Source organism: Anabrus simplex, chromosome 1 (assembly GCF_040414725.1).
Source record: "Anabrus simplex isolate iqAnaSimp1 chromosome 1, ASM4041472v1, whole genome shotgun sequence".
Lineage (NCBI taxonomy): Eukaryota > Metazoa > Arthropoda > Insecta > Orthoptera > Tettigoniidae > Anabrus > Anabrus simplex.
The window spans coordinates 1780841730-1780866733 of NC_090265.1; the positions used below are offsets into that span (position 1 = coordinate 1780841730).

General features: G+C 39.1%; 2 protein-coding genes across 2 annotated transcripts in view; both read left to right on the forward strand.

Moving 5' to 3' along the window:
* The window catches only part of LOC136883229 (uncharacterized), an 85859-nt gene extending 70098 nt beyond the window's left edge, over nt 1-15761 (forward strand). Inside the window, exons 4-7 of the mRNA XM_067155433.2 lie at nt 4500-4635; nt 7848-8030; nt 12672-12745; nt 14690-15761. Of these exons, the coding sequence (XP_067011534.2) occupies nt 4500-4635; nt 7848-8030; nt 12672-12745; nt 14690-14821 (525 nt within the window). The 3' untranslated portion in view covers nt 14822-15761. The remainder of the gene's footprint in view (nt 1-4499; nt 4636-7847; nt 8031-12671; nt 12746-14689) is intronic.
* LOC136883237 (lysozyme) overlaps nt 1-25004 on the forward strand; it is a gene marked incomplete at its 5' end in the record, with an annotated part of 464330 nt that overhangs the window by 345396 nt on the left and 93930 nt on the right. The gene's annotated exons all lie outside the window — the stretch shown is intronic.

The window sequence follows — 25004 nt, forward strand, 5'->3', positions numbered from 1 at the left end:
TCACATATGTTAAATCCCGTTATGAACCACTAAGATCTGCTTTATATTAGTCGGGACAACATGGTATTCGGGACCGTACCTTCAACTTCGTACTGCCGTTAATTTTATATGGGGACACCTGTCCTCCCAAGACACCTCTCACAACCTATGGCACATCGCGGCTGGGCAAATACCTCCAATGCCGGCGATTGCTAAACTATTCCTTCAAATTTGAAGTCCATTTCCTTTCATCGGAACTCTTCAAACATTTAATTCATAAAATAATCCTCGGTGCGTGGATTCTACCACTAAGAACACCTGCATATGCATTTATATCATCTTAGGCCTTGAGATTCATCTATTTCATCATTACAAACAATACGGCTCAACTTATTTCCCGCCGGATATTCGTCCCTCATGACTTCCAACTCTAAATATGGGCTCAAATCATTCTGGGCTTTTAACATATCGTGACCATTCTAATTCACGTGCCTATATCGCTCTTAAACAAAATTTTAATGGTTAAATTAAAGTCCAAAAACGTAAAATCAAAAATTTACGTAAAATCAAACTGACTACGCGAATGAAAGTCTTTAACGCTACATGTCATCTCCACATTGATTATTATATTTGCACTGGCTAACTCGCGAAGCACCGTCATTATTATTATTATACTTTAACTTGCACACGCCCAAATATTATTATTATTATTATTATTTTACTTTCCTTTGTCGACTCACAAACATGATTATTATTAGTATTTTAATGACCTTCCGTACGCAACACAAATCTTCCATACTCTGGCTCTTTCATAATCTGGCTGTCTAATAGAAATTATTCCTAATTAAATTACAAATGATCACCTCAGTGAATGAAATTCAAATAAATGGGTTAGCACAAAAAAAGAATTTAACACTTGAAATGAACTTAATTCAAAGTATTATAAACAGCATGCATTAATTGAAAGAAATATATCCCATATTTACATTATATACAACAAACAAATGCTCAAATTAATTAATCTAACCCATTATTACGTTAATATAAATTAGTTCGTCCGTCTAACAAAAAAAATAAAAATCATGGACTCGGGAAGCGGACCATATTAAGTAACCATAATTAATTTACACTGAACCCCGTTTAGTCGCGATAACATCCCCTAAATATCAAAATTGTGTACTCATTCCTGTGTAGAATTCCATTGTCTCGTAGCGGAGGAGATATAGGCTTTACGGCCCCATGGTGATTTACACGTCCATCATGTCGCACAATACAAATTTTACACAATAAAACACTTCTGGGTGACTACCCATGATTAATACCTTATTACACTATTTTACACAACAATACTAATAACAAAAAAAAAACACTTATAGGTGCTCCTAAACCCCTGACACTCGCACAATATACTCTTCATATACGCCCGAAACACACGTCGTGACACATTACGACGAAATGTCGTTCATTTGAACCGGCGCGTATCGCGTCTTCAATCGGCACTTCCTGGTTTATTTTCAAGCCGTCTTGATCATCGCCTAGCTCCTATAATTCCCTGCTCGGATAGTTATTCACCGTCTATCTTGAGGTGTTTACTTCAGGCTCCGCACACTGCCTTCCAAAGGTACTATCGGCGTTCCGTTAGTTAGTTATTATTTAAACACATGACATTCATTAATTTCAACATACAATTGTACTGATTATACACACTCGGTACTATGGATAATTTCACTGTTCGTATTCATTCTCCTAATAATTCACGTACTTTCAGCTCTAATTGACTTCGAATACGTCCCGAGGTACTGACTTACAGAGTCAACATGTCAGAGTCTCAACTACTTCATTACGACTGACACGACTGGTGACCGATAACGACTGGTGACTGGTAAGAACTGAGTGATGTGAGGTCCGCTCGGTCACAACTGGTGACTTCAAACGACTGAGTACTGGTAGGAACTGAGTGATGTGAGGTCCGCTTCTGGACTTTTATGGACGATATGATTTCCCGCCGGGGTCATCCGCGGTCAACTTCTGGAGAGGGGGGTTGGTTATCCTAAATCGGCATATGCAGGTGGATTTGGATCTCTTACTTTATCCTACTTAATACACTGGTGATACACATTCATGTGTCGTATTCTGAACTCATATCGTTCGGTGATCATGGAAATATCACTTAATTTCTGTCCTCCACCTTTCGCGCGCTAACTCGGCGTCCCTGATGGCGTGCTCATCTCGACCAATGGCGAGATAGCGTGGGTCATTTCCACGAATTCATTACTTTAATTTATTACGATTACCATTATTCAACATGGGAACGATATCACAAAAATCCCCTCTATTCAATCATGTGGTTGGAATAATTTAATTATTGTTATCGGAGAAGCTAACTGGAGTTCACTCTGAGTTTTTCTTATGTTGGTTCATCTGCGGCCTACGATAAATTTTCTCATTGGTCAACACCGCTTTGGTTAGTTTTAAATCTCTCCCTGTTAAACGTGGCCACACCAAATGCCTCGGGCGTGAAAATACCCGGTACGTCATATTCTCGGTATTGGCGATACACCTGCTCGGCCTTGGTCCGAAATATATACTCTTTCACTTCCTTGTAGTAATTATTCTGTTGTTGTGAGCTCTAGATTTTAATCCTCTTATCTTTTGACCAGGAAACCTTCTTCCCCTTAATGACAAGCTTACCGTGGCGCCGGACTGTCGCGATCATGTTGAAATTCTCCCGTCCACACAAAACTGACACTGTATTTATTTAATATTCCAATATATCTGTATTTCTCATATCAAAATCAAATCATGAAACTAGGGGATATCTCATCAGGGTACAATACATATCATTATAGACCGTTACGCCTTTCAGCGTTCGGTCTGGAAGTCACTGTGAATTTACCAAATGTCGCCACAATCCCCACAATCCTCTATTTGCAACTAGTGCGGTGGCCTCCTTTAGTTCTACACCTCTTATTTTTATATCGTCAGAAACTGAGTCTAACCATCGTCGTCTTGGTCTCCTCTACTTCTCTTACCCTCCATAACAGAATCCATTATTCTCCTAGATAAACTATCCTCCTCCATTCGCCTCACATGACCCCACCACCGAAGCCGGTTTATGCGTACAGCTTCATCCATCGAGTTCATTCCTATATCCTCATTCCGAGTACTCTCCTGCCATTGTTCGCACCTGTTTGTACCAGCAATCATTCTCGCTACTTTCATGTCTGTAACTTGTAACTTATGAATAAGATATCCTGAGTCCACCGAGCGTTCGTTCCGTTTATAAGTTAATTAAATCTGCCGAAAAATGAGGTCACATATGTTTTTGGGCGACAATCGCTTATATTTCCGCGGAATAACTTACGTCTACTTCCCAAACAGATTATTTTCTTTTGGTGGTGTAAAAAATCGTCTACGATCAGGCTTCCTTCCGTAACCCAATTTACAACCAGGAACCAAACAGTATATTTTTTGGGAATAATAGAAAACTTAGTTGATTGCACACACAAAGCACTGCACAGATATGAATAAAGACTTTCGGAAAATATGAAAACGAACAAATTCCTTCGATAAGCTTTGTAATTATTACCATGACTTAACGCATGCATGCTATTACCTTCCTCGACAATTTGGTGCACGTGTTGTTATAGCTGGTTCGTTGCGACTGCAGCGCCACACTTCGGCGGGACCACCAACGACAATGTTTAAGAGAGCGGAGTGATCACACTAAGTATTCTATTCATGCTATTGCATTACCATGCCGAATGATTTCCGTAGTAGGTGTTCCTGGACAGGTGTTTGTCATCGCAGGAAGAAGTTGGCTGTGCGTTGTCGGCGGAGAATCGTTTCAAGTGAAATTGAAGTGAGTACCGGTAAATGTGATGGCTATGCTCGCTAGGTGAACTTCGTGGAATGTAAAATCCAACAATAGTGTTCGCATCCTTTAATATTCGCTACTATACAGCTAAGTTGCTGTGAATGTTACTTCTCGGAGCAGAATAGCTTCGACTAACAGTTGCCACGGCTTTTCAGCTCTGTAAACGGGAGGCGGTGGCCTGATTCCACCATCGATTGTCCTGGGAATAGTTTTCCGTAGATTTCCATTCTCCTCACTCACTCCACTCCCCTCTCATGTTCACCGCGACACATCTGACAGAAGACGTCACGCTTTAGGAGGGTCGCCTAACGTCACCACGACACGGGATGCAAACATTTGAGTAATAGTATTGGTAGGAACTTTAGTATTTGTTGTACACTCACAAATTAGTCTCAGATAAAATGGATCGTCAGTTATAGGGGTTGTGCCACATTATGAGTGGTGATGGAACCATACAAAGAACTTTTACTGAAATTATTTATGCATTGCGTTATACTTTGGTACATTTGAGACGTGAACAAAAATATTATGAACCTCCTGAAAATTGTGTCACGAGCCGCCACTGCTAACTGATTGTTGCTATAAAGCTATGGATGTTAATGTTGATAATGCACACTAATTCAAATTCTATTTTTTTCTATAGGACTGTAATGAAGATGGGTCAGTGAATTGTGATGATTTCGCTATGATTCATTATAATGGCGGCTACAAGTGTGGAACGAACCTCACTAATGAATTTGGTAGAAAGTATTTTAATTGTCGCCCTACTTTTGTCGAAGGTGAGTAACTATTGTGACTTGTAAATGTAAATTCATACAGTTGAAAACGGTTTAATAGGGAGAGGGGCATCAGATTTTACTGGAATCTCCGAACTTCTGAGATGGTTTTAGAATTAATTAATAATATGAAAGTACACAGGAATAACTGCCCCTTGAAATACCTATTGACAAAAAGAAATGCAACGAATATAAAAAATGCACAAAAAATGTAAAAATGGTATATCGTAGAATTGATGTATAATAAACTATATTATTCTTTGTATTACATAAAGAATGATGGCGCAATCAGATTGCAGAGACAATTTTTCTTTCGAGAAAATTACGCTACTTTATTACTTCTGGGCGTGTGATTCAAATCGAATAATTCTCCGTATTTTCTGTGTCAGAGTTTTCATACCGCTGCCTGCTGCCTTGCATCAGGGAAGGGAGGGGAAGTGACGTTATGTTAACGAAAAGAAACATTTCCTCCGCAATTGGATTGCACCATCGTTCTTTATACAACACAAAGTCATCCCCGATTATTTGTCGGTATGATTTAGATATATCCTGTATATACAGGGTGCCCTAAAAACATCGACAAGGCTTAGTATGTTACGTGGGATATCAGACTGATTGGTTTTCAAGCAGGAGCCCCTGTCCGGAAATGCACGGTTTGGGCGCTGGAGAGCGTTGAAGTTTGAGAACGGTTGTGACAATTTGTTCCGATTTTTTTCTTAATATGGAAGGTATGCAACCTTTTAGCCACATTTGTACTGCGGGTGGACGACTTCAGCCTAATAGCATCCCTGCAAGTGCGCTACATTCCTCCACAATGTCCTTGATGCGCATCCTACCGCGTTACTTGTTTACTGTAGTCTGCCAGTGCATTAACGTTGTTAACTGTAGTGCGACATGAACCAGTACACAGCTGCGGAAATGACCGGCATGGTGCCTGCATACGGCAAAGCGGATTGCAATGGAAGAGCTGCTGCAAGACTGTATGCGGAACGTTTTCCAAACAGACGTATCCCACATCATACCACGTTCGTGGCCATCGATAGACGACTAAGGGAAGCCGGACAGTTCCACGTAGGTAGTATGAAGAGTATGCTGTATGACACTCCTGGAACGTCAGCGGAGGGCCTTACAGCTCGGCCATGAACAAAAGGCGAAACACTTGCACTGATTTTAGAAAAACTCTTAAATCCCTAAGTGGGTTTACGGCCCGGAGCTGCAGAGGCTAAGCTCATTCCACAGAGTGGTGACTAAACGAGAAATATGAAATGCCAAAAGTGTGTTAAGAATTTAGAGGCTTAGAATATCTTAGTCACCCCATACCAAGTTGAATGGGAATCAATAGAGGGTAATCACATTGCGTTCCCTTAGTTTACATATTTCCAAGCCTGGGTTTGAACAAACTCCTCAGACTTGCCGAAAATCTACATTTAGAACGTTAAATTATTTTACATAAAATGAAAAAGGTTTGAAACCTTCCCCTCAAGTTATCTGTCGGAGCTATCATATTTTCAAGAAAATTCTCGCATTACCTTGATTATCTGGGCCTTCCGAACGCCGACCTGCGGCCTCTGCCTCCGAATAACACACCGCACTCACGGAACTGAAGCGACAAAGATGACTGTTCGACCTTAAAAGCCCATTTTTATAGCATTTTGAGGGGAGGTTTCCAGAACTCTTTACAGATAGGCTGGATGCCTGTACATACCCCCAATTTTAATTGGCTAGAGAAACTATTCCAAAAATTCCTGATTGGTTAGGAACTAAGGAAGAAGAAAGTAGTAGCAGTGTTGACAACTTTGACACATGGACAAACAATCTTCACAAACTTAAGGTTTGCCACCTGTCACAATACATATTTCTCAATAAATTAGTTAGAGTTCGACCCGCTAGGGGGAGCAACAAAACCAATGATAGAGACATGTAGCGGTTGAAAATCCAAGTATCTTGTATAACATTAGTTCAAGTTCAATTACATAGATGGCCTTAAAGAAGGGGAGGAGTTTAACTGGACGGAGAAGGCGTACGCCATGTATACTAGCAATGGACTGGAATCACAAATAAGACTATGTGTGGATGATGTTACACTATATAGGGCAGTAAATAAGTTACAGGATTGTGAGTGATTACAAAAGAGACCCATGGACAGCAGAAAATGCTATGATGGGAAACAGGATCAAAATCAGGTTGTAACTTCCACCAAGGGTGATATTAGTTCACGGGGGTCACTGTAAGTACCTAGGTGTTGGTATCCTCATTGGGGTAATCGCTTTTTAAGACGTTGTAAATACTTTAAAAAAATGCTTTATATCGCACCGGCAGAGATAGGTGTTATGGCGACGATGGGATAGGAAAGGGAATGAAGCGGCCGTGGACTTAATGTACAACCTGGTGTGGAATGGGAAACCACGGAAAATCCTCTTCAGGACTGCCGACAGTGGGGTTTGAATCCACTGTGACCGGAATAGAGCTGTGCGCTCCTAACCGCACGGTCAACTCACTCGGTGTTTTAAATAAAGGATACTCTGCACAGATTTGTGGGGGTATTTAGGGGTTGTATTAAGGATAAAGGATAGGGCGTATAAGTCTCTAGTAAGACCAGAACTAGATTATGATTCCAGTGTATGGGACCCTCACTAGAGTTACTTCGAGAACTGGAAAAAAATCCAAAGGAAAGCACCTCGATTCGTTCCAGGTGATTTCCGACAAAACAGTAACGTTAAGAAAATATTGCACAAAGTTTGTGCTGGGAAGACTTGGGAGAAAGGAGACGAGTTGCTCTACTAAGGGATTGGAATAAATTATTAAGGGAAATGTTCGATAAATTTCTAAGTTCTTTGAAAATGTTAAAGAAAAAGCTAGGTAATCTGCCACCTGGGTGACTGCCCTAGATGCAGATCAGTGATGATTGTGTGGCTCTGTTTAAATCCCCTCAAATTCCGTTGTTTGATTCCAACAACCTACCAAGTCCAATATTCAAGAGGTCTGTGTCACTAAATTTATTGAGATATTGAAAAAGAACCCCATTCCTGCGCAAAATTTTATCATTTCAGCGTTTCTTAAAATATTCATCAACTGAAAGGACGTTCAACACAATCTATTATTATTATTATTATTATTATTATTATTATTATTATTATTATTAAGTTATTATACCATGTAATTTGTCTTTTGGATCACTTGGAATTTTTGTAAGATCGAGTTTCTTTTTAACCCAGTGATGCAGCCCATTGAAGATGTGGACGATGCCTGCCTGGAGTGTTTGTGTCTGGACAGAACTGGTTGTAATATCAACAGAGGTTGTGAAAGGGGCTTGTGTGGACCCTTTGCTATACCTTCGATGTATTGGGTTGAGGGTGGAAGAAAGGTGATAACCAGAGATGACCCTGCCAATGAAGGAGGTACGTCATTTTATCATCTTCTAATGAATAGGGAAAATTTCTATGATATGCACTCTAGTGTTAGATGTAATGCATAGCATGATATAACTAATGTACGAAGGTGGTTCAATAAGTAAGGTTACAGGACACGCTGCACTTCCACACACGTGTAAAATAAAGTATGTTCTTGTTGTCGTATTTGTGTAAATAATTGCTTTTACGAAATAACAGGGCATATATCTGGGCAAGGGAGAAATCAGGGTGAAATGTCTGTCATAGAGACACCACGACTCGCTGAATATCACTATTAATTTCTACTTCTTCACCTAGATACCTCTACTGAAGTCAGAAAAGGATGGATATCAGTCTGTCATGTATGGACGGGATAATCCAGTACCTTCCAGTAGTAATGAGAGATTGTCCGTGACTCGCTGACTATCTTTTGAAACATATAAAACTGCATTTCACTTGAAAATATGCAATATCTGCATTCAAAATGGAAATTGAGAAAATTAATATTCTTTAAATAAAATACACAATCGTCGAACCTTGTGCTCACACTTACTACTTACCTGCTTACTTACACATACGTTATTTGAAGGGCGCCAGCTACTGCTCAGTGCAGCAATAATAGAATGAGAATCTTGGCTATCTCTAGGTGTGGGGTAATAACCTTACTTTTGACAACATACCATATAAGGAGACTGGCGTTCGGTTACCCCATTAATTTTGAGGTTAAGATATTTTACTGTCATTGAAATAACACTACGAATTCATTTGATGGAAGAAAATATATTCTTTAAATAATATATATGAAATAGTGAGAACTGCTGCGATTAAAACAGATGAGAATATGAAATTATCACATTGCAACTGAAAGAAACTAGAAATTCTTCTTGACCGGACATTTAACAATTTATACGAAATGTATCCCTCACTGTTTCACTTGACTGTACCTTCAACACTTTGAGTGTAATTACGACGTATTCCTTAGATCTGGTGTTTACTGTAGATGTGTCACGTCTAATTTGGTGATGTATCCCTGTGACTGCTTCTTCTCCATATCATATTACTTCTTTGTAAGTCTGGATGGTATTACTTCACTGCAAGTGGTATCCTTCTGTGACTCCATCAGTTCACCATCCACTTCTTCTCTCTTCACCTTCCGTTTAACTATTGACTCCCGTTGACTGACTGAGGCCACTCCATCTTCGTTCACTTAATGGCCAACTGTTCCTCTCCTTCCAGTAGAATAATGACTGACGCTACAAGATGCATCCACTTTATATAGGCGTTAGGTTGACGCACCTACGTAATCTCCATGTAGTTATTATCGACTCCCACCTCGCGACAGGTATTACATACAATGGTGAAATCCTCCGGGGCGGCCTGAGTATCTGAGCTCATCGCTAAATGCTCACGATGACGTAGCCATGACGTGGCGATGACTTGACAGAAATGCCAGCAGTATTGCACAATGCAACATGTCACATAAAACATCTGATATATAACAATTCTCACTGTACATGTCTTTAATGTTAATCTACACACACATATATATGCATACAGTTAACTACAATCATGCAAGCGACAAGCATTGCAGAATCGAATTCAATAAGAATGATAATATAATAATAGTAATCTCACAGATAAAATAATAATACGGACATAATAATAATAATAATAATAATATTAATAATAATAATAATAATAATAATAATAATAATAATAATAATAATAATAATGATAATGATACAACAATAATAATGTTATCACAGATGAAATAATAATAATAATAATAATAATAATAATAATAATAACAAAAATACAGATATCACTTTGTAACGGAATTTGAACCGTTACAGCAATACCGTAGGAATTCATAAGTGTGGTTGACAGAGTGTGGCCTAGTGTTGTCGTGCAACAATACAATGTTGATTCATAACAGTAAGGTAATTTTATATGTATCACACTACGCCTGTCAACCTTTGCCCCATTTCTGTCAGCTCTGCCATCGTGAAGGGAATACATTATATGCCTAGTCTATTTTGGTGTGGAATTGGAATGTAATAAAAATAATTCACTTGTACGAATCCGTATTGCCGTACGCGTAGTATAGTGGTCATGTATGCGCACGTATGGTTTGTCCACAAAAGGCTGAGGGATCACACCTTAAATACATCGAACGATAATAACTTAATGCTAGGTGCCCTTACATTGTGAACGTAATGTAATAACTGTAACGATACAAATCATCATCGTCATCATCATCATAATCATAATCATATTCTCGTCGCAGCCTCAGACGTCTTTCGACTCAGCGCAAGTCTTGCAGTCCATTCTCAGAAGCATGGTCTTGAAGCAAATTACTCTAGTTCGTCCTTTTTTTCCCATTTTCCCAGAAAAATCTTTCTTAGGTGATGTTGCAGAAGAACTCCTCATCCTGCAGAATGTGCCCAATAAAGTTGATTTTTCCCTTTTAACAATTTCAGTAGCCAGAATCCGTCTTCCTTCTGTAATTTCCTGCAGACCCTAATGCCGACTGCCTTGGACCTTTCCTTGTCCTCTTCTCCTAATGTCCAGCTTTCCCAATCATTCAGAAGCACGCAAAGACCCGCCGAGTTTGAATATTTGTATATTTGTTGACTAGGAGGCTGGAAGGCTTTCTTTGCCATTGTTATTCTTTTCCAAGCTCATGGCAGACTTTAGTTGTCACTTGTGAGTAAGGCTTCAAGGCAGCAAAATTGTTCCACTTGTTTAGTTTCATCAGGATCAATTCTGATGTCTAAGCGACTGGATGTCTGTTTTAGTGACTGGCTGAATTTACATGGGGTACTATCATGGTTTTAGTTTTCTTTTCATTAATTTTCAGGTTCCATTTGTCTAAAGTTTCTGCCAGTATGTTGAGTTTTCTCTGTTCTGCCAGTATGGAAAAATCATCAGCGAATCTTTATGGAATGTACTTGTTTACCATTAATTTTAATTCCAGTTGTTTTTCCTTTCATGACTGTGGTGGCTTCTTCGATAAACATATTAAAAGGAAATAGAGGACAGCCTTGTCTGATAACTTTTCTTTTCTCATTTTGCCTGATTCCATTGATTTCAAAATCAGTGTTCTGCATTCTATATAAATTTAGTATGGGGCGTCTATCTTTCCTGTCCTTCCCATGTTTACTATCTAGAACTGGAAGTAATTCCAGAGTTACCTTAGTGATATTCCTCTCGGACCGAAATCCAAACTGGCCATTACCAATACAATGTTCGAAGTTTCTTTTTATTCTGTTCCTGATGATGTACAACGTTTCACGTCATCAGCGGAATATACGAATCAAAATAAAATACAAGAGGAATGCAGTAGGCAGTGACGTTAAATATAATAATTTGTGTTCAAAAATAAGATTTTCCCAATTAACTCGCCATTCAGTCGTAGCCTGCCTTAGAACGTACTCCTCGCATGGGACTGACGTACCCTACACACACACAAATATTTTGGAGCTAGAACCGTCCACACTGAATATCAAATTTAATTGCAACTCTGGTAGTCACAAGAGTTTGATGTGCGTGGAAGGTTTTTTGTTTGCCATATATCGCTATACCTCCACGGCTGCAGTCATTTTAGGAGCAAAATTATATTTTTTCCGGCTAAAATAGTCTGATTCCCTTGTAAAATTGAATAACGTATTCCCCTTACTGCTTACGAAGTTTCAGTGACATGTAAACCTCTCACTGGGTGGATTACCCGAACAAATAGTGGCAGGATTTTCCACCATATCTTTACCGAGCTGTCGGTGAACAATTATAAAATAATGAGCATGTGCACTGTCCAACCGCTGGGCAGCGAAACAGCCGCTATTCCTGTCTACGAAGTACAGCTGACCAGGAAGACGTCTAATTGCGCATGCGTGCCTACCTCCTTCCACCTCCCCTATCGTACCACCTGCTCAGCGCTCTCACGGTTCAGGCGGCCTTGAAGTACTGGAGAGGTCTTTGGGCAATCAGAATGCTAGATTTTTCTTTAATAATTTAAAAATATACGGCAAGAATGTTTTATGCTTTTAAAGACAATCTGTAAATGTACAGGCCAAGAGCTTTTGTCAAAATGCTTTACGACGTCAATCAGTTCAGCAGTTCTCGCAAACTCTCAGTCACAAACGTAAGCCTAGTGTTTTAAATATATAGATTATTATTATTATTATTATTATTATTATTATTATTATTATTATTATTATTATTATTATTGATTTACCATACCAAGCTGTAAGATATTATGATCACGATTTGAGGTGTAATTATTCCGTTGTATTGAGGAACTATTTTATATAATTCCCAGTTGTTGTATACTGTTGAGCTTGGGTTTTTATGCGGTGATAGATAAGCATGTGAGTTTGTTTAAGTGTTTAGTAAGTGTCTTCTAATCATCACGACGGTTCGGCAATCAGAATTGCAAACCTTTGGAGATACAGCCTGGTAGAATCCCTACCATTTATGAAACTCTTCAAACATAACTGTAGAGCAGGCTAGATGAGTTTTTTATTCCAACCTACTACTGTTTAATAATTCAAGGCTTTAATTATAACAAATTCTATCGAGTTATTAGTACTAGTACCGGTACACCATAAGCGTTGTGTGTAAGAAACTAATGATGGAGTTTTTTACTTCCAGCCTTTGAACGATGCGCCCAGGATCAGTTCTGTGCTGCTGAGACAGTGCGAGGCTACTACAGGAAATATGGAAAGGTGAGTCAAATAGGAAACTCAGGATGCTTTGATAATCTGTAGAGGTGTTCTGAAGTGTACACTGTAATTTATTCGTGCTAGACTAACACACTAGACTATAGAAAATACATATTGGTCTTCCAGTGCTGCAAAACACACATGGTCTTGCATAGCTGCTAAATAATGAATTCAAGATTAATATGTCAGCTGTTTTTTGGACATCTTCGGAAGTACCAACAGTGCAGAGATGATGCAAGTTACAAGGATTATATTTAATTTTCTGCAAACATGTTAGATTAAATCAGATAATCATTTACAACATATAAGCGTGAATAAAATAAAAATAATCTGATCTGCCTCTAGATCGAATGACGCGGTGACTTGTGTTAATAATGCACTAGCATTGAGCGCATGGTCAGGTGACGTCTCACAATGGCTCCGGTGTTAGTGTTAGTGTTATTCCAATGAGAAAAGCAGCGTGTTCTGGCGAGACTCCTGAGTATTAAAGGGCTGTCACAGCATACTCACGACATACGGTGAGCATCGCCAGACATTAGTTATTGTGATAATAGGTGAAAACAGTCCATAGAAGGACTCCAATGTACGGGAAGCTCACCAGGATTACTTGATTCAAGAGCTGGGAAAAATCCAAAGAAAGGCGCTCGATTTGTTCTGGGTGATTTCCGACAAAATAGTAAGGGTAAGGGTATATTCTGCCCGAAGACAAGTCCGAACCTCCGGTACGGTAGAGTGGCCAGATCCTTTCCGCTCATCCATTCCCTCCCCCCCACCACCAACAGCGCATGGCAACCCTTCCAAATCTTGACCACGCCCAATGTTGCTTAACTTCGGAGATCTCACGGGATCCGATGTTTCAACACGGCTACGGTGGTTGGGGACAAAATAGTAGCGTTACCAAAATGTTGCATAGTTTGGGCTGGGAAGGCTTGGGAGAAAGGAGACGACCTGCTCGACTAAGTGGTAGGTTCCGAGCTCTCAGTGGAGAGATGGCGTGGAATGACATTAGTAGACGAATAACTTTGAGTGATGGTTTTAAAAGTAGGAAAGATCATAATATGAAGATAAAGTTGGAATTCAAGAGAACAAATTGTGGCAAATATTCGTTTATAGAAAGGGAGTTCAATACAGTTCCAAATTCTTTGCAGTCATTGAACAAAAGACTAGGAAAATTACAGATAAAATATCTGCCACTTGGACGACTGTCCTACATGCAGGTCAGTGGTGGTTATTGTGAAGCCAGCTTCAGAAATGACTCAAAATCAGGAAAAGACAATTGATATCAAAGACATTCACAAACATGATACTTTTATGTAAGGTAATACAATTGGTAGGAACATTTAGCACAGTATAATGACTTGGTTTTGTTATACTCCAGTCGCAGGTGCAAGCGACCTGTCGTGACAAACACAAGACACCTAGACGAATAGAGTTAATCGCAAAAAGCACATTCAGGTGCATATGTATATATGCAATTCAATGTTTACAAACACTCTATATATGTCATAGACACAGACGCGAGCGTAAAGTGAGTATGTATGTGATTACAAATACTCGGCACACGAGTGACGTAAAGCAAAACGGAAAACGGAAACCTTTGTCCTTCTGGACAACAGCAGTTGTACCATATGGTACCAGTACACTTGCTGTACACTCTCTCACGTTTTATCTCACACTCTGAACATATGTTTGAACACAACTGTTTACATTCCTATAAACCAACTTACAATTTAGTTTCAGAACAAGCCGCGGTGTGAGCAAGGTAAATTCACTTAAATGCAATGCAATTCCACGTTCTTTTTTCTAGTTTTTGCTGCCATCGATTGAGCTAGTATGTTAAGTAGTACGTGATTATTTTAATGGTATATTCTCATCCCTGAATAACTGATTCTTATAATGTATTTTCATTGTGAACACAACGCACTAATCTTATTTTTGTTATCGTAGGTTGCAGTAAATGGACCGGAAATGTGCAGAGATTTGGCAGAGAAGTATATCTATGGCCCCTTCTACTCCGGAGGAGTTCAAGACAATAGAATTGAGAATATTCTGAGATGTTACTCCCAAGGGAGAGGGTGAAAATATGAATGTGAAGTTATAATTCTATTTCTTCCGATAAATACAGAACTTCTCTAATTGCACACACGAGTGTTATGCTATATAAATAAGTTACGATTAGCCTGAACATTTCTTACGAATACAAAACTATATGAAGTTATAGATGTGTTACCTTCGATATTTCTGCAAAGGAATAATACTGAGGTGCGTTTGGTAAACCATCTGGTAGGCCTATAGGCAAAGCATTGATACACTGATACGGACAAAATAATGAAAAATGATTCAACTTACTGTAGAATGTATGGTAGTTGAGTATTTCTGTGAATATTCATCAGCAGAAACAGTAAGTTGAGTAATGAATGTAAAACGAATTTTGTTTACATTTCCGAAATCAACAAAATATTACCTGCACGTTCCTTCTAACCTACTAAGAGTTCCTTTCCTATTTCCATACTCTTATCCAGTTGATGAAATTCTCTTTCACCTAGCGAGTTGACCACATTGTTAGGGCCGTGCTGCTGTGAACTTGCATTCGGAAGATAGTGGATTCGAGCCCGTCTGTCAATTAAAATGAGTTCGCAACAAATACACTAATTTGATACCAGGCCTGTTTTAGCTTTCATTATTCGCCCAAAATCTGATACTGTCCTCTATTCAAGGTTTCAGACCTCCAGTGGACCAGCAAGAAATAAGCGTCGTATAACCAACCAGCTTAAATCTCCCAATAGCTTCATTTTCTCTCTGACATACAGTACTCTACTACTCTTCCAGGTCCATTTAGACCATCATGTGTACTGTAAAGTGTTTGCGTCATACTAGTTCGTAAGCATGTATTTATTCTTCTTTCGTACTTGTAACTTCTTACACATGTATGTATTTCGAGGTAGGCCTACGGTATCATGCTGTACATTTTAAAATGCAAATTTTATATAAATAAACATCATACATTATATGACCGTTATTTGTGTTCTAAAATCATTCTCATTCACTTCCACTGTATATGAAGTATCGCAGATGTGGTGGTGATTATTGTTTAAAGGGAAAATAAAGCTGGCCAATCACCCTCCATTAACATTAATCAGAGTAAAAAAAATAGATGCAGCTCGAGTCTTTCAAGAATGAAGGTGTCGCCGAAAGAAAGACAAAGAGTACAAAGGGAGTGGAAACGAAATATTTATTTTTATTTCTATTTGTTTTGTGTCTCACTGACACAGACAGGTCTTATGGTGACGATGGGATTGGACAGAGCTAGGCCTGGGAAGGCAGTGGCCGTAGCCTTAAGGTACAGCCGCAGAATTTGGCTGGTGTGAAAATAGAAACCACTGAAAAACATCTGTAAACTATCTTGTAATCACACCAGATGAACACCTGTTCTGGTCCGCGCCTCCTGTATCAACTTTCAGGTGAGTAGTTGCATCGCTGTACACCCTCAGCAAGTTGATATTTACATTTCTTTTGAAACTAAAAAATGTAATAAAATTGAATTGCTAGCCTTGCCAATTCTGTATTACTGCGATATAATTTATGGAAGTAACAACGCTCGCAAAATACATGTGTGAGGTTTATCTGCAACCTTAAATACACAGAATATGTCACATCGCGTCCTACACCAAACGCGGCAGCAACAAACTATAACTCACAATTCTCTTTCATACCTAAATTAACGTTTCAATAACCTCTCTTTATACCAAGAAAAAACCCATAAGAGCACAGAACATGCATATTCTTACCATACCTTATCACAAGTCCTCAGTTTATGGCAATTCCTTCACAGTCGTGAATAGGACAATCTGCCGCAAGACGTCGGAGGGATATCAGTGTCCAAGAAATTTAAAAGTGCATGGACAAAGTCTCTGATTCAAATTCAGAAATAGCAAGGCAGCAAGCCATAATCACTTTCCTATTTCTTCGCCCTCTTTTCTCTAATTTATGTCTTTATTTATTCATTTATTTATTTATTTATTTATTTATTAGATACAGCCGATGGAGATCCATTTTACACTAATAATATAACAAATATAAATGTATATATATATTGTGTCATAAGAAATCAGAGTCCTAAAGTTACCACATGAGGCCCTATACCAATCGCAATGAGGAGCTCTAGCTACATTTTATCTCACTGAAACAGTACGTAGCCAGAGCGGGTAGTAGTTCCTATTCTCACGCTAAGAAAAATGACGTCACTCGCACGAGTAAATGGAGCATAGATACAACGAAATTGTTGGTTTAATAAAATAGTTTTCAAAAGGAATTGGCAGCGAAACTAACATATAAATGTCCTATAATTGTATGTGGAACCACCATCAGAATGTTGGCCGGCAGGGTAGGGGAGGTGGTGGCATACAATTTCTAATCACTAGACTCCGAGACAAAAGCCTGGATTAAATTCCAAACCTGTCTGCAGTGTTCATATGGAGTGAGGGCATATGACACTGTTGATGATGATTCGTCCGTCGGATGGAGACGTTAAGCCTTGAGCAGACCCCTTGGTGCTATTCGACAGGATTAGGCTATGTGCCGGCACCGGGTTTCACCCTCTCCCTACTATCATATATCACGTCATTCAATTCATCTCATTAACTTCACTGGTGAGGTTGAAGTCAGGAAGGGCATCCGGTCATAAAAACCCGCCACGACAGATTCATCTCACCTCATACCCGACCCCGTAGGAAAACGGAACAAGGGTTGGACAAACAAACAATTGTATGTGGAACAATTTGGTCCTTAGTAATACAGACTTTAGATCGCTAAACAGTTTCCAAAGGAAAATTGGTAGAAGACGCGCTTGTTCGTTCAACCTATGTCACGTCAACAAAGTATAGTGTCTATCATATGAGGTCATTTAACCAGTAAATTTGTTAAGAGAAAATATTAAATGCTCAGAAACCATATCACCATTAAATTAGCCAGTGTTGGGTTACCGGGAAACCTGCCTGCAATATATTTCTATGAGGTAGAGAAATATGTGTAAAATTCTTGGCGGCAAGAGGAAAATGTCTGAGAGAGGGGGTAAAGGCTATAAAAACTGGGTGCGCCAAGTACCCGCATTTTGTCAATAGAGTTCAAGGCGGAACCTCGCACATTTGTATAATTTTATCAGCGATTATTAGACTGAGTCCAACAGAGGAACATAGATTTTGGCGAAGTTGGCTGGAGTATCATCTCCAAGTGGAGATAGTTTTTCTAAGTAGCGCGTCATTCTGTAAATTTAATAAGTAAATAGACGGTCATGATGATGCTGCAATCTTGTAAGTAAAGTATTTGTAAATATTATCGTGTGACAAAGTATTGCATGTGCGGTCGGTATTACAACAGACGTGTTCGATCCGCGGAAATATCGTGTGAAGGGTATTTTTTATGTGTCATTATTTTCAGGTGAACTAATATGAATAAAATCATTTGTAAATCCATACGTGTTGGAATGGCTAAATAAAATGTCGGAGAGTTACTGCTGAATTTGGCCCGATGTGAGGAGACGTACGTCCCAAGGTAAGTGAATGATCACCTTTATACCATGATTTATTTGTTTCACGACGTCACCGTTTTATTTGTATGTGTATTTGTGACGCAGTTTGGTCACCCATTTCTTTTAGTGAAATGTTAGAAATATGACGAAAGGTCATTTGTTTTGGTTCTTGGATAAAGTTAGGAGAGCTGCGGAATACCATGTGAGGTGTTATAAAATAGCTAACTTATGGTTATGAAACGATATAATGTCTAAAGTAGATTCTCATTTTCGTGCGTTTATTTTTCTGTATTTCGTGGTGTCAAGTTAAGATATTTAATCTATCGTAAATTTTTTTGTTCGATGTAATGACGAAATTTGTGTATGAAATCCGTGGTTACTCACTTTCAGTCGAAGGAAGGCACGATATCGTGTGGAGCAATGTAAAATTTTATTAAGGAAAGTTACGAGGCGAGATCGACAAATATCTGGTACAGGGGATTGCTATTTTAAAGTCCGATTTAAACTGTGTATAACTGACGATAATAACAACAGTAAAATTTTGTCAGTCATGTTGCGAAGTCCGGCGTGGATATACTAGGTTACGTTATGCGGAGATGATTCATTGTTAGAGTGTTTGTAGCGTTGTGGGTCCTGAGAGTATATATTCCATTTAATGTCGTCGAGATTTTGCTGTGTTTAAGCAAGTGGTCAAGTATTGCGAATTGTGAGTTGATATAGGATTTGTGAACCAGGTTGTTGGAAGCCTGCAATGACGTGCCGTGAAGTTATGTTGAAACCTGAGGAATATTTCTGTAATGTTTTGAAATGAGAGTATGGGTTGGATTCCATGGACCTTAAAGGGTTCAATATAAAATAATTAAATTTAATTATTAACTATTTATATTATTAGTGGTCCTATCGATAAATACTACATAACTAAAGTTATATATAATTGAATCCCCCATCATTTATGTCATACATTTTTACCGTACTGGCCATGATAACATATATATTCATGAATTTGTATTTTTGTTGCTAAGTCCATATCAGTGCCGAGCCACGAGAAAAATGGGTTAATGAAAATCGGTATATAGAGTCGGGGATTAAGAAACTGCAGTCTAAGCTATAAACAGTTTTATTCACTCTGGATGAAATTGCAGTTTGGGAGAAGGGGCCTAAAATTTAATTTTTAAATACCTATGTTATTGGTCCTATAGCAAAGTACTACATAACAAAAGTTATAGAGAATACAATTTCCGATCATTTATTCAGTTTTACCGTACCGACTATGATAAGAGTGGTATTTCAGAGTCGGGAGGAAAAAGATTATGAAGGCCTACAATATCGAAAGCGCATAGCATTGATCAGCAATAACATTACATTGACCATTGTTTGTTGTGATGTTCTTTGTCTCTTATGCACCCACTCAACTCCGATAGATGGGATTACTGCTGCGTACTGAGTATAACACCCTGACTGAATACTGGCGGGAAATAGCCGGGGAGTTACAAAACTTTCTTCTTTAGCATGCCATTCCTCTGGTTCATACATTTTATGATACTGCTGGTACGTAACACACTGGTTCATCATAGTATTCCAGCTATTCTATCCCTACTCTGTTTTGAATGAGCAGTGTGCACACTTAAGGCAGAGGCTCACCTACTGGTAGCAGTAGTATGACGAGGTCTAGAATTACAATTTAGGCTTATTCCAAATTATAGCACCACAATTCACTAAATAACTCAAAATTTAACCCTGAAATTATCTTGAGAAAAACTTCTTCATCTTCACTTTTATTAAATTCTACATTGATTTTATTTCAAATTAGCAGTGAAGGAAGAATTGGAGGAAAAATTTGCCTCCAAGTGAGATAGATTTTTCCGCCGCCAGTGTATTAAATTGAGATTTTCCAACTCATCGTGTACTCCTAGGAAACAGGTTAGTAAAATGGCATAGTTTTTACACTGGTAATCTCCACTATTTGACCCCTCCCCGCTGAAAGAATGACGGAGAGTGTTCACGAATCGTGGCTGTCTGCGGCTTGGTCATTCCAGTTCTGGAACTTTGGACTGTTAGATCGGCAGCGTAGTACTGTTCGTTAAAAGTGAGAAAATATGTGGTTTTTCATTTGATCGAGTATTTCATATGGAAACATTGCTTTAAATCGCGCCATTCCTACTGACGTCATTGTAATGATCTATGTTTATTGCAGTTGGGAAAACCACTAAGACAGTCTTTCTGAGGATGTATAAAGGCAGGTGGAGAGTGAGTGTCTGTCATTACAATGAAAACTCTGCAACCTGATTGTGACTGATGTTAGATAAGCGGGCCTACAATTACAATGAAAATTCTCTAACCCAGCCTTCATATGAGAAAATACGTTTTTGACTTCCCCGTTGAGTTTCTTTTCTTTCTTTTTTGCTAGTGGCTTTACGTCGCACCGACGCAGATATGTCTTATGGCGACGATGGGATAGGAAAGGCCTATGAGTTTGAAGGAAGTGGCCGTGGCCTTAATTAAGGTACAGCCCCAGCATTTGCGTGGTGTGAAAATGAGAAACCACCGAAAACCATCTTCAGAGCTGCCGACAGTGGGACTCTAACGCACTATCTCCCGGATACAAGCTCACAGCCGCGTGCTCCTAACAGCACGGCCAACTCGCCCGGTCGTTGAGTGTCTAGGGCAGGGCCTGTCAGGGTGCATGCGCCTGGTGCATGCACTGTGCACGGTGCAAAAGACGACTTCGCATGGTTGGCCAGAGTGTAGACCCCCCACTCCTCGATTTGGAGCAATAGCGCTGTCTCTCTCCTTCTTCACGCCTGTCTCGCTCGTTCTGCCTGTCTCCCTCTTCCTCACTTGCTCCGTAGCGCTCCAAATCTGAGGTGAGTTGAGCCGAGCTTAGCCGAGTAGCCCAGAGACGAAGCGTTGGTCCGAGCCGAGCCGAGCGGGACCAATGCACTGTGCACAGGAACTTTGCGTCGCAGTTTGCACGTGCGAGATTTTGGGCGTTTGAGAGACCCTGTTAATCAATCAATCAATCAATCAATCAATCAATCAATCAATCAATCAATCAATCAATCAATCAATCAATCAATCAATCAATCAATCAATCAATCAATCAATCAATCAATCAATCAATCAATCAATCAATCAATCAATCAATCAATCACTACTGATCTGCATTTAGGGCAGTCGCCAAGGTGGCAGATTCCATATCTGTTGTTTTCCTAGCTTTTTCTTAAATGATTGCAAAAAAATTGGAAATGTATTGAACATCTCCCTTGGTAAGTTATTCCAATCCGTAACTTCCCTTCCTATAAACGAATATTTGCCCAAATTTGTCCTCTTGAATTCCAACTTTATCTTCATATTGTGGTCTTTCCTACTTTTAAAGACACCACACAAACTTATTCATCTACTGATGTCCTCCTACGCCATATCTCCACTGACAGCTCGGAACATACCACTTAGTCGAGCAGCTCGTCTCCTTTCTGCCAAGTCTTCCCAGTCCAAACTTTGCAACAATTTTGTAACGCTACTCTTTTGTCGGAAATCGCCCAGTACAAATCGAGCTGCTTTTCTTTGGATTTTTTCCAGTTCCTGAATCAAGTAATCCCGGTGAGGGTCCCATACACTGGAACCATACTCTAGTTGGGGTCTCAGCAGAGACAAAAAATATGCTCTCACCTATACATCCTTACTACAACCTCTAAATACCCTCATAAACATGTGCAGAGATCTGAACCCCTTATTTACAATCATATTTCTGTGATTACAGCAATGAAGATCATTGCTTATATTAAAACCTAGGTATTTACAATGATCCCCAAAGGGATCATTCATCCCATCAATGCAGTAATTAAAACTGAGAGGACTTTTCCTACTTGTGAAACTCACAACCTGACTTTTATCCCCGTTTATCATCATACCATTGCCTACTGTCCATCTCACAACATTTTCGAGGTCACGTTGCAGTTGCTCACAATCTTGTAACTTATTTAGTACTCTGTACAGAATAACAACATCTGCAAACAGCCTTATCTCTGATTCCACTTCTTTACAGATATCATCGATAATTGTAAGAAACATAAAGGTCCAATAATACTGCCTTGAGGAATTCCCCTCTTAATTTTTACAGGGACAGATGATGCTTCACCTACTCTAATTCTCTAAGTTCTATTTTCTAGAAACTGAGCCACCGATTCAGTCACTCTTTGACAAGTCCGACTGCACTCATTTTCGCCACAAGTCTCCCATGATCTACCATATCAAACGCCTTAGACAGGTCTGTCGCGATACTGTCCAATTGACCTCCTGAATCCAGGATATCTGCTATATCTTGCTGGAATCCTACAAGTTGGGCTTCAGTGGAATAACATTTCCTAAACCCAAACTGCCTTCTATCAAACCAGTTATTAATTTCGCAAACATGTCTCATGTAGTCAGAAAGAATGCCTTCCCAAAGCTTACATGCAACGCTTGTCAAACTGACTGGCCTGTAATTTTCAGCGTTATGTTTATCACCATTTCCTTTATGTACATGGCATACTATAGCAACTCTCAATTCTTTTGGTAAAGTTCCTTCATGCAAACAATAATCAAACAAGTACTTCAGATATAGTACTATATCCCAACCCATTGTCTTTAGTATATCCTCGAAACCTAATCATTCCAGCTGCTTTTCTAGTTTTCAACTTTTGTATCGTACTGTACATGTCATTGCTGTCATAGATAAATTTTAATACTTCTGTAGTATTAGTCACCTCCTCTATCTGGACATTATCCTTGTAACCAACAATCTTTACATACTGCTGACTGAATACTTCTGCCTTTTGAAGATCCTCGCATACACACTCCCCTTGTTCATTAATGAATCCTGGAATGTCCTTCTTGGAACCTGTTTCCGCCTTAAAGTACCTGTACATACTCTTCCATTTTCACTTTTGTATGGCCGCCAATTATGCTTGCCATCGTGTTATCCTTAGCTGACTTCTTTGCTAGATTTAATTTCCTAGTAAGTTGCTTCAATTTCTCCTTACTTCCACAGCCATTTCTAACTCTATTTCCTTCCAGTCTGCACCTCCTTCGTAGTCTCTTTACTTCTCTGTTGTAATATAGTGGATCTTTTCCATCCCTTACCACCTTTAAAGGTACAAACCTATTTTTATATTCCTCAACAATTGCTTTAAAACCATCCCAGAGTCTGTTTACCTTTTTATTTACCGATTTTCGCCGATCAACGTTACTTATTATAAACTCCCTCATGCCTGTTTTGTCAGCCTAATGGTGCTGCCTAATAGTCCTGGTTTTAATATCTTCCTTTCTTTCACATTTATCTTTAATTACCACTAAAACAGCTTCGTGATCACTAATACCATCTGTTACTTCAGTTTCTCTATAAAGCTCATCTGGTTTTACCAGCATGACATCGAGAATATTCTTCTCTCTAGTTGGTTCCATCACTTTCTGAAACAGGTGCCCTTCCCATATTAACTTATTTGCCATTTGTTGGTCGTGCTTCCTGTCGTTCGCATTACCTTCCCAATTGATATTTGGTAAATTGAGATCACCCGCTACAATCACATTCCTTTCCTTATCGTTTCCCACATAGCTGATTATCTTATCAAATAATTCTGAATCAGCATCTGCTCTACCCTTTTCTGGTCTGTAAACTCCAAAGATATCAAGTTGCCTGTTATCTTTAGAGATGAGCCTTACCCCTATAATTTTGTGTTTGTCATCTTTAACTTTTTCGTAGCTTACACATTCTTCTTTCACCAGAATCAATACTCCCCCTCTTACCATTCCTATTCTATCTCTACGATACACCCTCCAGCTCCGTGAGAAAATTTCTGCATCCATTATATCATTTCTCAGCCATGATTCAACTCCTGTTACAATATCTGGTAAGTATATATCTATTAGATTACTTAATTCTATTCCTTTCTTTACAATACTTCTACAGAACACGCAGTAAAGGAAATCAAAGTGCACCTTGGGAAATAAATTAAAATCCAAATAGGGGAAATCAAAACTGTAAAATTTGCCGATGGAGAAATTGCTGAATAGTATGGGCAGAGTCTTGGAGTACAAAATGAAAATAAATAAGTCCAAAACAAAAGTTAATGGAGTGCAGTCGAACAAATTCAAGCGAGGCAGAAAAATGTTAGATTAGAAAATTAAGTCTTAAAGGAAGTAAATGAATATTGTTACTTAGATAGTAAAATAACCAACGATGGGAGAAGTAAGGTCATAAAATGCAGACTAGCACAAGCATGGAAGAGCTTTCTTAAGAAAATAAATTTGCTCTCTTCGAATACTGATATAGGAATTAGAAAGACATTTTTGAAGACTTTCGTCTGGAGTGTAGCGAGAAGTGAAACATGGACGATAACCAGCTCAGAAAGAAAGAGAATAGAAGCTTTTGAAATGTTGTGTTACAGAAAATGGAATGGACAGATTGAATCACGAACGAAGAGACACTGGGTAGAACTGGTGAGAGGAGACCGATCTGGGGAAATTCGACGAGAAGAAGAAATAGAATCATAGGGCACATCTTAAGACACCCAAGGCATTTTCAGCTGGTGTTTGAGGAAGATGTAGGCGGTAAGAACGGTAGAGGTAGACCAAGGTATGAATATGACAAGCAGATTAGAGCAGATATAAGATGGAAATGGAAAGATTACCACAGGACGGGGTTGATTGGAGGCTGCATCAAACCGTTTCATGGACTGATGACTCAATGGCTTCGTA